Source organism: Cheilinus undulatus, linkage group 10, assembly GCF_018320785.1.
Source record: "Cheilinus undulatus linkage group 10, ASM1832078v1, whole genome shotgun sequence".
Lineage (NCBI taxonomy): Eukaryota > Metazoa > Chordata > Actinopteri > Labriformes > Labridae > Cheilinus > Cheilinus undulatus.
In genome coordinates, this window is record NC_054874.1 from 33,687,821 (window position 1) to 33,701,142 (window position 13,322).

Consider the following 13,322-nt stretch of genomic DNA (forward strand, 5'->3'; position numbering starts at 1 on the left):
ATTTGCAAATTTTTGCACACATTTGCAGATCTTGACACACATTTGCAGATCTGTACTCATATTTGCAGATATGTGCACACATTTGCAGATCTGTGCATGATTTTTGGATTTGTGCATGCATTTGCAGATTTGTGCAGAAATCTTTGTATGCATTTGTAAATAGATTTGCAACGATAACAACTCCATACATTCCATTAGAAAACTTTTATTAGAACAGTAAACAATGTTATTTGTCAAGGGTAGTGTTTAAATTAATCCAATATTATAATTTCTTTGACTGGATGCAGTGTCTGACCTTCCGTGCTTTACATGGAGGGTCAGACTGAGACTGTGGGATTGGACTTGCATTTTGCAGGTGCAGATGGGAGGAGATGGCATGCACTGCACGAGCAGGTGTTAATGGTCATAAATCCAGGAGGAATGGGCAGGCAGGGTAGGGTCCCACGCAGAGCTCTAACTCAATGTCTGGTCCTTTCAGCACTGTGTGAACGAGGAAAAAGAAAACTTTTTCAGCTGATGGGCATGAGTTAATATGGTAACTTATTAAACCAATAGACCTGGAGTGTTAAGTCTGTGCATGAGGAAAATGTAAAAACAATGTGCAGACAGTGTTTTCCAACCACCAGTCATCAGTCTGAGATTATCTAACTGTTGCTTATTGATGGTGGTATTGATTAAAATGTGCTTACAGAATCCTCCTCAAGTGTCTCTATGTTTGTAGTTTGCATCCTACACATTAGGCCAGGGGTGTCCGAAGTTTTCTAGCCATTTACAAAAAGATAAAAAACCACTTTGATATACTTCACTTTTAGTGTGTTGAAGTTAATGAAACAAATCCAATATGGATTACAATATTTTTAGTGACTGAAAATGCTTAAAGCCTTTGCTGACAAGTCAAATGACCTATCATTTTTGGTGAATCAGATCTCAGGGGGCCCTGGGGCCACAGCTACCACTGGATCCCCCCCTTGGCCAAGATGGGGCACATTTCCATATTCAGACACAAAATGTGAGCAGAATAAGAAAAACAGCCAAACTTTAGAGGAGTGTTGATGCTTAAAAGTGTTTTTTTTTCAATGTGCTTTGTATATCAGACATTGAGACAGAGCAGATAGCTGGGAAAAGGACACTAATGCTGCTATAATCCAAAACCAAGATATTATTATTTGGGTTGTCAATACGTATATCATTTACATTGCTGCTTCAAATGGTCATAGTAAAGTACATCCATTAATTATTTTGGTCAAAATGGTTGTTAACGGAATTAACCCAGCAGCACTGTCTTGTATTGAAACTAAGCACAATACAGTTAGTCACAAACATTATGTTCTAATCCAGGGCCATGTTTTATTTTATTTATTTTAATTTGTTGAGGGCCAATTTAATAACGAACTGCGGGCCATATTTGGCCCCTGGGCCATAGTTTGGATACCACTGCATTAGGTCATTTCATACAGTCTGAGCTCTCTCGAGGTACACTCATAATTAAATAGCTGTGTTACAGTTTTCTCAGTTGCTTTGGTACATTTCTTGAATCATCCTCAACATTTGCAAAACAGTAAGTGCATTTCTCAAAACAATTCGTACAAATAGCAAAACACCATGGATTACCTGCAAAAGCCTGTCTCCTGCTCAAAATCCATAGTTCATCTCACAAAAGTAAAAATCTGTGTCAATGAACATGTCAGTGCCATCAGAATGGCAAGTCCTTGTGTCATTGTGTACAGATAAGACAGTCAAATTGCTTAGTCATGTTATCAATATAACAGTACTCTGGAGGGATGTTCTGATGTAAACTATGGCTAAAGTTTTGATGACAAATATTTTAAATTGTAAGTTACACCTTAGTGTATGTGGGAGATTGATTGCAAGAGACTGGACAAAATTCACATTTACGCTTTTACTGTTTGTACTGTAATTTGTTGACGGGCCATGTCATTGCGATACAGAAAGGAAAAGAAAGCACTGCATAGCACAAAGGAAAAAAAACAAAAAAACAAAAGTTGAAATGTGAACATAGGACAATCCTCTTAGGGAAAACTGTACATGCGGTGCTGTAGGAATTACAGTGCAGTCTTCCTACACCTCCTGATGCTCCTGTATCTTGGGACACAAATTCTCATCCACATCACAATGACTATCTTCTCTTGCAATGCAGCGTGGAAAGAATCTTTTAGAGTGTCTTATCCAGCCTCTGCAGGTATCTGCTGTCATGTCATCACACATTGCAGCCAGAAGGGTCATCTGTGTATGTGGCTGGTGATCATATACTTTTCATCTCCATACTGAGAAAATTCCTCAATCATCAAATTCTCCTCAATCAAATTCTTTTATCATTAGTTGATCTAATGCTTCACACGTTTCCCTTCATTAGAGAAGTTCAGCAATTCAGGACAGATTTAGCAATTCAGGACAGATTTAGGAAAAAATGTCTAATGAAAATGTACAGAAATATGCTTGACATATTATGACAACATGTTCAACCATTTTGCATGTAAAGACTTATGCAATGAACTAATGCCTAAATGTTGTGAGGGGTGAGAATATTCAGCAGAGACCCATTATAATACATTCTGATCAACATGACATAAGCAGTTGATAATGTAGGAAACTGCAGAGAATTGTACATAATCATTTGCACCAAAGCATTTGCAACTTGATCAAATAAATGAGAAACTGCTTTTTTGATGTGCACAAGTGACACAATGATGTGGAGATTGAACAAGTAGTTTTAAGAATTTCAATTCTGATCTGAGAAATGTACCAAAGTGACTGAGAAAAACTGTAATTAAAGTTAATTTCAAAAGTGAAATCTTTGATATTCACTTTCTGTTCATTTCCCTCTCTCCTCTACTTCTCTCTTTTCAGCCTCTGCCCCAAAGCTCCGGCTAATGCAAGGCCAGTCTCTGATGGAAGGGGACAAGCTATACTTGAAGTGCGAGTCAGTGGGGAACCCCAGCCCTTCATTCCGCTGGTACAAAGATGGACATGAGCTTCAAAAAGGCAGATCTCTTAAAATAAAGACCAATAAGTGAGTATGACAGCCTGTTGGTTAACTTTTAATAATATGTATGAGCTATGTGTTTTGCATTTGCTACATTTATTTTGTCAAAATCTCAAAGGGATACTTCAACATTTTGGCAAATTCGCCTATTGCCATAATTCCTATAGTCTTAGAAATAGGTCCGCTACCTTAAGTTGTTGATGCAAGCTATATTTTGGTCAGCCCTGCTGAGATGCCAGCTACTCTACCAACTCTATGGAGTCTTATGGTAATTCTGGCTTTCCCTCATCAAACTCATCAAATACATTATCCAACAACACCAAAACACACTCGTGGACAAGTTGTAACCTGCATATTTTGTTTTCAGTGACAGTTTGCAGAGGGTGTATAATGGTTTAGATCTGATAAGGGAATAGTGATTATGATACAAGTATTAAAGGAGACATATTTTACCCTTTTAAGACAAGTTTATATTGTTCTCAGAGGTCCCCAAAACATGCCTGTGAAGTTTGTTGCTGAAAAAAACACCCTAGTAAAGTTTTTTTTTTGCATGTCTAAAAACCCCGCCCCCCTGTTTCAGGCCTTCTCAGAAAAAGCCATTTCTGTGTCTGTGGCTTTAAATGGTAATTAGCTGTCTGACTCTGCCCCTGACCACACCCCTCTTAGACAATGGATGTGGCACTCCTGATGTTACACTGTTACAGACACTTTTATCCAAAATTAAGGAACTGACTGGGATTGGAAACATCAATCTCCCAGACAAAAGTCAGCAGGGTATCCCACTGAGCTATCCAGCATCTCAGCTAGCAGCTGCAGGAGGATCAGGAGAGGAGCGTGGAGCTTTCTTCCAAGCGGGGAGGGCCAACCAAACCTGGGGGCGGGTGCTTACTCCCCATGTGACATCATGAAGGTATAATCTGAGAACAGCTTGTTTTAGCACACATTTTCTGAAAGGTGGAGAAAGAGAGTGGGGAAGGGAATGGATTTTTCTGGTGATTAAGGGGAATGTGGACAGACCGGAGGCACATATTTTTGTTAGAAAAGCCTGAAAAAATGATTTTTGCACAATATGTCCCCTCTAATAACACTTAAGCAACTACTTTATATAATGTGCCTTCTTTAATTTTCTTGCTAAACATGGATAAATATGGTTGGATTTGAACACACTACGTGTGTTCATGTTCTCATTTACACTGGATTTAAGTTTGCCTCATCTGTCATCTGTCATCTGTCAAAATTGCATTTGGTGCTGAAAAAATAGGTGAATAGTGATGGGGTAATAGGTCAAATACATATTTTTGAATAGTAAGTATATTCAGTAACATTTTAGAAAACTTGCAGGGGTTGCACCAGCCGTGCCCAAGTTTAAATGTAGTCTAGTCCTATGGTATTTATATCTTTATTTACATTTCAGGTGTTGCATTAGCGGAGATAGTTTTAACAAAGGCTGAACTTACAATGTAAATATTACACCTACTTCCTGTGAGGTGTAAAGTCCTCTGTAAACCCTTACAGAGGACTAGTTCTAAAAGGAGGGATAACTTGGAGGATGATGAGGAGCAGAGAACTTTACTAGTAATTTGGTGACAGCAATGCGTCTTCCATGATCAATTTAATTGTCATCCAGCGTTGAATTATCCTGTGTTATTGTTTGGATGTAAAGCTCTACTAATTAAGATCCACCTAATATCTCTTTGGTGCAAACAAATGGATGGTTACAGTGTAACCCAGGTTCTTTGAGTGGAGTGGCTATCTGTCTCAGAAGAACTATAACGAAAAATGTTCATTAACAACCTTTTTTCCACAGCTAAGACGGGACGAGGACCAGCAAATAATAGGTTACTGATGAATTGAGTTGAATTTAAAAACTGAAGAAAAGTAGATTACTGTTCAGTAAAGACGAGACTAAAGTGTATGTACTGGATTGGCAGACATTCAGATTCTGTGATATGTCTCCACTGCTGTCTGTCAAAACAACCAGAGGAGAGAAGCTGGAGGAGTTGGCGTGCCTGTGTGTGTGAAGCAGCATGACAGAGAGAAGAGCTGATAGGTTGTTTAAACCCGTAGCTATTGTCTGTATTCCAGTGGTAGTCTTCACAGGAAGTTAAACTGAAATGCGGTGGGCCTACCTTTAAGTTGTTGGAAAATTCCATCAGCTGTGTAGTAGCATAGACTCCTAATATTAGCTTATGTTGCTGCTGTATAGTAATCCTCCCTAGTTTTGGTCAGAGTTACAGTGATTGAAAAACCTTGTAGTAAGTCCTTAGTTAAAAATATTAAGCCGGAATTGAAATTTGTGTTAAAATTGGCAAGACAAATGCTAACTAGCAACCAAACAAGGCAACCTACAGTAACATTATGATCTGTTTAAAGATGGCTCAGACTTCTGAAAATTACAGGAGGATGAAATTAAAACCTTATTATGATGTGATTAAATGTCACAGGGAGAAAATGGAATTTCAGATTTTGGTTTGAAATTTGAATAGGTGCAGACCTTTAAATATTTACTTAATTAGCAATATCAGATAGATATAAAGCATGACCAGTTAAAAACATATCGTAGTCTGATAAAGTTTGATCATAAAGAAGCATGAATAAAAGGACCAACATCAATAAAAATCAATGATCCTCATCCCAAAAGGCCATTATCCACTGTATGTTAGTGTTTTCATCAGTTTGTTTCAGATTATAATTGGTAGGCCATTGATTGTATAAGATGAGTGCTCATTTAAGTTTACAATTTGGGTGATTTAGTTATTTTAGAGAGAAATAACGCTGTAACTAAAAATACAGGCTAAATGTAAGGACTTATAATCATCTAAAACTTGACTAATATGTTTTTCGAGTTTTCATCGATTAAAATGAAACTAAAACCATAATGGGTGAACGGACTAAAATGTGACTACAACTTAAAGTATTTCTGTTGAAAGACTTAAACAAAGACTTAATCTAAACGGCTGCCAAAACGGCTGGGGGCAGCTGACATGGATACTCTTTCAGGCCTTGTCTACACAGAGATGTAAACGTTATATTTCGGTTTCATTTTGAAATAGTTTTCCGTGAATACAGGATCATTTCAGGAAATGTCCGCGTAAGCACGGAACCACTGAAAACAACTGAAAACACTGTAGTATATTGTTGTTCTTTGTAGTGGATTTAAGAAAATGTGGTGTATGCTGTTCTTGGTGGTGGTAAAGGAGCATCAGATTTTGCTGTAAAAGCCATAATAAGCTCAATAGCTTCTGCAACACAAACACATCCTCGCAATCTGCCATTGTTGTTTTGGTTCAATATGCGCATGTGGGGTAAGTGTGCTACACTATGTATGATGTAATCGTTTCAAGAAAGATGTGGTTGGCTGCCCACATGGAGATGAAACGGTAGCATTTACAGATTCGTTCACTCTGGGACCCGCATTCAAGAAGTAGCATTTATGGCCTCCCAAAAAAACTTTTGTGTATACTCCTGAATTCAGCTCCGTGTGGATGGGGCTTAAGATACACCACGTGTGGTGGGAACACACTGGTTATATAAGCCAAACGCATGCATGGCCACTTTGATTAACTTTGATTGGCACATGTTTCTTAGTGGCCTCTTGGCAGAAAAGATAGTCTCTCCACTCAGAGAACACGAGTTACAGTGTAACCATCCGTTCTCTATTGTGTCACGAATATCTCTTTACTAACCTTGCAAAGTAGATGGATACGCCCGTTTCCTTATTTTTCATGGCAAATCCATCTTGCAAAGCTCCCATCTGAATGCGTGGATGCTGCTAAAGTGCCAGTTTTATCAGAACTTGATAACACTTCTTTAAAAAAAGAGCAAAGAACACCAGTGAGTTTTTCTTTTCAAAAACCACAAAAGTCGTGTACTGACATGTCTATAGTCACCATGGTTCGTGTTCGTGTGCACACCTTGATAGTGGCTACGTCACGTGTTTTGTTGCTCTGATTGGCCCATAGAGATGTGACAGATAGAATGTTCATCCAGTCACACTCCGAGTTTTTTTTTCAAATCCTCTGCCCTTTCCCAAACGCTTAGTATTGAAGGTTTACTGGCGTGTCAGGTTATCTCTTCACCATATATATTTCATATGTACAGGGACTCTGTAAGACACACCTTAAGAAAACAGATAACAAGATAAATGTTTCATATTCACTTAGTAAAATAAGGCATTACAGGTGTTAAAAGTAACTATTTTATTGTTTACACTGGTAAGTAAAGAGATGACTAAGTTCTGTGGTTAGAATCATACATTTAACACTAAAAAGGAAGTGCTTTTATTTTGAAGTGCTTTTATTTTGATGTCACAGAAGGAAACAAGTCATGTGTTGATGTTGCTAGCTTGACAGTGTTTGTCTATGTGCTTTCTGCCTTTGTTATAAGTGCCACCTCGAAGCAGTAAATGTTGCAGCTTGAAGAAACACGTCTTTTTCATCATTGAAGCTTCCACTACACAACAGCCCACAATGCTTAAATGGCCCTGCCAGACACTAAGGCCAGCCATAAATGGGTCGAAGGCCGCCTAGCCATACTGTTACAAAGCTAGTTTTTAGGAAGAGACGTTAATTCAAACCATGGCACTCTCAGGTGAGAACTGTGGTTCTGGAGGCTCAGAAGGAATGGGGCGCCGACTGCAATGTTCATACAGTAAATCTAATAAAGGTGGATTGTGTGGGCCAAGGGGCTGCAATAAAAATCTCTGATAGAGAGACACCCCGCCATAAGGCCCATGAGGTAGCCATGCCCCATGTCGAGAGCATTCACCCCTTCAGTGGGTTATTTAGCCCTTCGGGATTATTTAGCCATACGTTTCATGAATAACACAGTTGATTTGTCTATTTGTGTCTCTTGATAATTAGTGATAAGTCATCAACATCTGATTAGCGTAAGGAGGGTTATTGATGCTGAACACAACAATCCCAAAGCGATCAAAAGCAAAATAAAATCAGTATGATCAACAACAGGTTTATACACTGCTTAAAACAATAAAGGGAACACATAATCATCACAATGTAACTCCAAGTCAATCACCCTTCCTGGATATCAACCTGTCCAGTTAGGAAGCAACACAGATTGTGAATCATTTTCACCTGCTGTTGTGCAAATGGGACAGGTGGAAACAAGAGGCAATTAGCAAGACAACCCCTATAAAGGAATGGTTTTGCAGGTGGTGGCCAAAGACCATTTCCCTTTCCTCATCCTTTCTGGCTGATTTTTGGTTACTTTTGCATTTTTCCAGTGCCCTCACCACTATTGGTAGCATGAGGCAGTATCTGCAACCCACAGAAGTTGCTCAGGCAGTGCAGCTAATCCAGGATGGCACATCCATGTGCGCGTGGCAACAAGGCTTGCTGTGTCTCCCAGCACGCCTGGGTTCCTTCTGATGCATGACAATGCTCAGCCTCATGTGGCCAAGCATTGATGCTATTGACTTGCCTGCCCATTCCCCAGACCTGAATCCAACTGAGCACCTCTGGGACATCATGTCTCATTGCATCCATTACCGCCACATCACACCACAGACTGTCCAGGAGCTGACTGATGCCCTCATCCAGGTCTGGGAGGAGATCCCTCAGGAGACCATCAGTCGTCTCATCAGGAGCATGCCCAGATGATGTTGGGAGAGCATACAGGCACGTGGAGGCCATACACACTACTGAGTGTTATTTTGAGTTGTCTTGAGGAATTTCACTGAAGTTGGATCAGCCTGTGATCTAATTTTTCCACTTTTATTTCTGGTATGATTCTGACTCCAGTCCTCCGTGGGTTAAAGTGGGGGTATTATGCCTTTTTTTTAAGGCTTTACACCATCTCTCTGATACCCATGTAGTAACTTCACATGGTTTATAGCTCAAAAACTCCTCATGTTTCTCACACTGGCGTCCTGAAAAACCCTTATTTTAACCTCCGTCTGAAACGCTTCGTTTTCGCTGCTGTCTATTTAACATCCCCCCGCTCCACGGACCTGCTTTCCTCCGATTGGCTGATTTTCCGGAGGCTGGCTGGCGGCAGGACTCAATGTCTTGTGCCCGCCCCCTCCAATGTGGCTAATGTTGTTATGCTACTAGTTGAAAACTTTGAATGACCTGGTCTGACTGAGTAAAATATGGTGAATTTTGATATACGTCCATATGTGTTAGACCCTGAGTCTGACCCTGATAGTTTGGAGAGAGAGGGAAGAAAACCAGCAGCAGCGAAGGATAGAGCAGGACGTATCTGTTTGGTAAGTGTTTAATTACTGTGTTGCTAAATGGCTAAATGGCTAAAAGGCCTTGTGGGGGCGGTCTGTTCCGCTTTGCGGGCAGCATGGACGAACCACGAACCAGTCAAGAGATCCTATTGCAATGACCTCATCAGTTCGCTCCATCAAAATCTCATCTCGGGAGAATCTCGGAGAGATTTTCAACGAACCGTTTTCATCAGTTTACACGCTAGTTCCAAGATTACTGCCACATACGTTTATCTTGCGGTTTGAAAATTTACATACGTGGAGTATGGACACCCAACATTGTGACTTTATATATATGTTTTAAAAATCGGAAAAGTATAATACCCCCCTCTTTAATGATTTTGTTTTCCATTGATTATTCTTATGTGATTTTGTTCTCAACACATTCCACTATGCAATGAATAAAGATTTTCAACTGACATTTCATTCACAGAGATCTGGGGTGTGTTATTTAAGGATTCCCTTTAATTTTTTTGTGCAGTGTATTTAAAATAAGACATCTCACCTCTCTCATACATTAACAAGAGGCATATAAACCTTGTTTTTTGTCTTTTTCTTTCTCTCCATATGATTAGGTGCGGATATACACTTACACAATTGAGAGTATATGATGGAAGAGCAAGGGGGATCATTTATTAGTATAATGATCAAACACAGCTTGCTACTGGATAAAAATGTATAAAAGAAATCTGAACATTTGCTAGACTTTGTCACACATTGTCTGTTTAAAGCTCTGGTAAACTGTAAATGTAGGATATATTAATAATGTGCTGCCATACTTTTTGTAATACTGAGTTTAAAAACAAGCCTGTACAGTGTGTTTTTGATCGCAGTCATGCTGCAGCATATGTTATCCATCAAAAATGTCTATAAATTATGGTTTATTAAAGACTTTATTTATCCTGTGACCATGCCCCCTGTAACAACACTGACATCAGGGGTAATTCATAAATCATCAGAAGTTCATGGGTAATATTCAGTCATTCATTCATTCATTTCTGAACTTTGACCAAAATATGTGACCCATAGGGACAAACATAATGAAAAAAGATTGCTCTTGTACTGCAGAATAGTTTTATATATTATAACATTTAAAGCTAAAGCTGAGTTAATTTTGAAATATGTGTGTTAAAGTTAGGCATTTGCTAACTAAACTAAATTGCTGTTGCTCATTGTCCATGCGGTCTTCCCCGCTGTTTTGTTCATATCCCACATCTCTTCTTGGATTTTCAACTTTGTGAAAGGGAAAAATTCAACATCACACCAAAGATTTGTAGGTAAGCTTACTGCCTCGGTATACTAGTAACCGCTGAAAGCTTGTTGCCAACTTAGGATTGGACAGTGGCCATTTTAGGGAGGGTCTTAACAAAGTGTCAATTAATAGAATCAGTGCAATGCCACTTCCTGCCCTCCAGATTGACCATGACCCCATTTGGTTGAAAGCAAGCTCCATGTTTGAATGGCAGTAGATTTTACCAATCTCCTACATTGGTAATTTGCTACATTGGTAGCAAGACAATTAAACCCTATTGCATTGTGTTTTGAATATCAAATGATTAACAAGCCATGATTTACCACATTTTTTTAAATCCTTAATTGATTAAGGAGGGTAAAAGAAGAGCTCTGTGTCTTTGGGCAGAAACTATTGAGGATTGTAGTGGTCAAATGTTGGGCTGTTACTGTGTTTCTGCTGATTTTAAGCTAGCTATCGCTCTGTAACAACAGGAGCTGCAGTCTGCTTACCTGTGAACAGATTTTTTCCCACATTTACCAGCATATTAATGACCATTTGAAAGTTGAGAATAAACTCAAAGTCAAAATACATGCATACATTGGTCACAGGATGGGGCTGTTTGAACAGTATGACTGATAGTCTGAACAGACTCGTATATACCTAAATCTTTATTCGTTTTATAATCTTAAGATGCTGATCCTTATTCTGAAATGTCATATTTTTTATTCATTACTCATTAACTATTGGATATGGCGCTGTATAACCATTAAAGCATATGATTTTTGTATTTATCTTTTAAATTGCGGAAGACCCCAACTTTCCCATTTACCTTCATTCATTCTGATGGAACATTTTCACCCAAAAAGGGGTTGGACTGGCATCATTTGGGCAAAGTACCCAGATGGGTCAAGGCAAAAATGCAGTTTTTAAGGAAAGCCATTTCAGCCTAACTGTCTCCTTGGCTCTTTCTGTAAGGCCAACAGCACCGCCCCCAAATTGCATGGGGATAGCCTGCCTTCTTGGATGGGGTGTAACCCTGTGAGCACTGGGAGAACAGGGAGTTCTCATGGATGTTCTCGAAAGAGGGTTGCAATTGCAGAGGACCAGATAATCTGAGGCCAGCTGGGGGCCACCAGGAAGAGATGTGGCTGTGGCTGCCACCAACCCCATGACTTTGAGACAAATGTCCAGGTCAAACTTGTTCCTAGGCATAACTATGAGAGGCATGCACTGAGGGCAGCCTGTCTTCCAAACGTCAAAGCAAGAGTACCTGCTCTTGCATCCAGGCGCATGCCCAGGAATTCTGTTTACTGTGTAAGCTTGTCCTCCTGTTGAGGCATAGGCCCAGATGCTCCTAGTGCTGCAGGATCTGGGCCATATTGCTACAATGCTGCTCTTCTGAGTGAGCAAGTATCAGCCAGTCATCTAGGTAACTGAGAATGCAAAGACCTTCCTTTCTCAAAGGACTCAGGACTGCATTCATGCACCTTGTAAATGGGCAGGAGGCCAGTGATACTCCTATGAGGACACAGAACAGAAGTCTGTGTCCCACCCACATTAGGATCAGAGCTGGTTCCTTACCCCTTCAACTGATTGTGTCTAGCCGACTGCCTCAGGTCGGAGGCCAATTGGGGTGGCCCAGCCTGTGGTGCTGTGGAGATATGCCGTTTACAACCCTATTGGAGCATGGCTGACATCTCCTGAGCGCACCGTGTGCATCTTTGGCCCACTGGATCATCTTGTTTGCCTCCATCCTAACATGACAGATGGAAACACCAGAAGCCTGAGCAGGCAGGTCTAGTCCTCCCCTTGTAGATAGGTGGCACCTCACCCTCTACATAGTTCTGCCAGCAGCCACCGCTTGCTCCTTCATCAGCTTCGCTAGGATTGAAAACTTGCTGCATTTCAGTAGCAATACTGGAGTCCTCCTGTTCCAACCGTTTGGTCAGCTGGTGCTGATACAAGTATACAATAGCTCCTGAATTAATCAGATGCCCCTGGAATGCCATTGCTCCATGCAGCCTCCAGAGCATGGCATCTATCATTTTAGTATTCCAGCTTGGACAGCTCAGTTTCCCCATCACTGACTATGTTAGGGACACCAAATCTCCCAAGAGTTGGTCTATGGGAGGTGATGGTCCACAGCCAATTGTCTCACAACTGTTCACACATGCTAGGCGCCTACACAGACCAGAGCAGCGGTGGACTTCAAACAGTTTGGTGAACTGTTTAAGCTCCTCTAAGTCAGGGAGCAGTGGTACTGAAAAGGTTTGTCTACCTCCTCCTCATCAAACTGTGAGGCTGCCTGGCCTTGCTCAGCTAACATTTTAATGTCCAAAGCCTGATCCCAGCTAGTGATTTGCTGATAGAAGGGAGGGTAGTGTTCCTGCTCCTCCTCTGCATGCTGTGCCTCCACAACAGTCTGACCTAGGGGGAGAGCCACATCATTTGAACTAAATCCTAGAATATACACCTTTACCTTCTCAGTTGTAGGGTTCACCAGACCCACCTCCTCCTCCTCTACCTAGGTAGGGTTTGGGTTGGGATGTACACGAGGCTTTCAGTGCAACTGTAGATAAGGTATTTAATCCACCAGCTGCCCTTCTTGGGGTATTAACAAGTGATTTGGACCTTCTCTCCTCCCCATATGGTCATTCCAGACCACTACCCTAGACCTCATTGCCTACTGCTTTGTGTCAATGGCTGGGCATTTGTGAGAAAATGCCAGAGCCCAAGCCTCACACCCTCACAGGCAGGACAAAACTGCTCATGCAGGAAGCTGGATCCTGGCTGGCTATGCTTGCATATTCCAGCTCCAAACAATGCACACACTTATCATAGCAATCTTCCAT

At 40.7% G+C, this 13,322-nt stretch overlaps 1 protein-coding gene across 1 annotated transcript in view; it reads left to right on the forward strand.

Annotated features, from left to right (window-relative positions):
* Window positions 1-13,322, forward strand: part of LOC121516067 (pro-neuregulin-2, membrane-bound isoform-like) — a 204,387-nt gene that overhangs the window by 41,985 nt on the left and 149,080 nt on the right. The window contains exon 2 of the mRNA XM_041797131.1: window positions 2,869-3,031. Coding sequence (XP_041653065.1) covers window positions 2,869-3,031 — 163 coding nt within the window. The remainder of the gene's footprint in view (window positions 1-2,868; window positions 3,032-13,322) is intronic.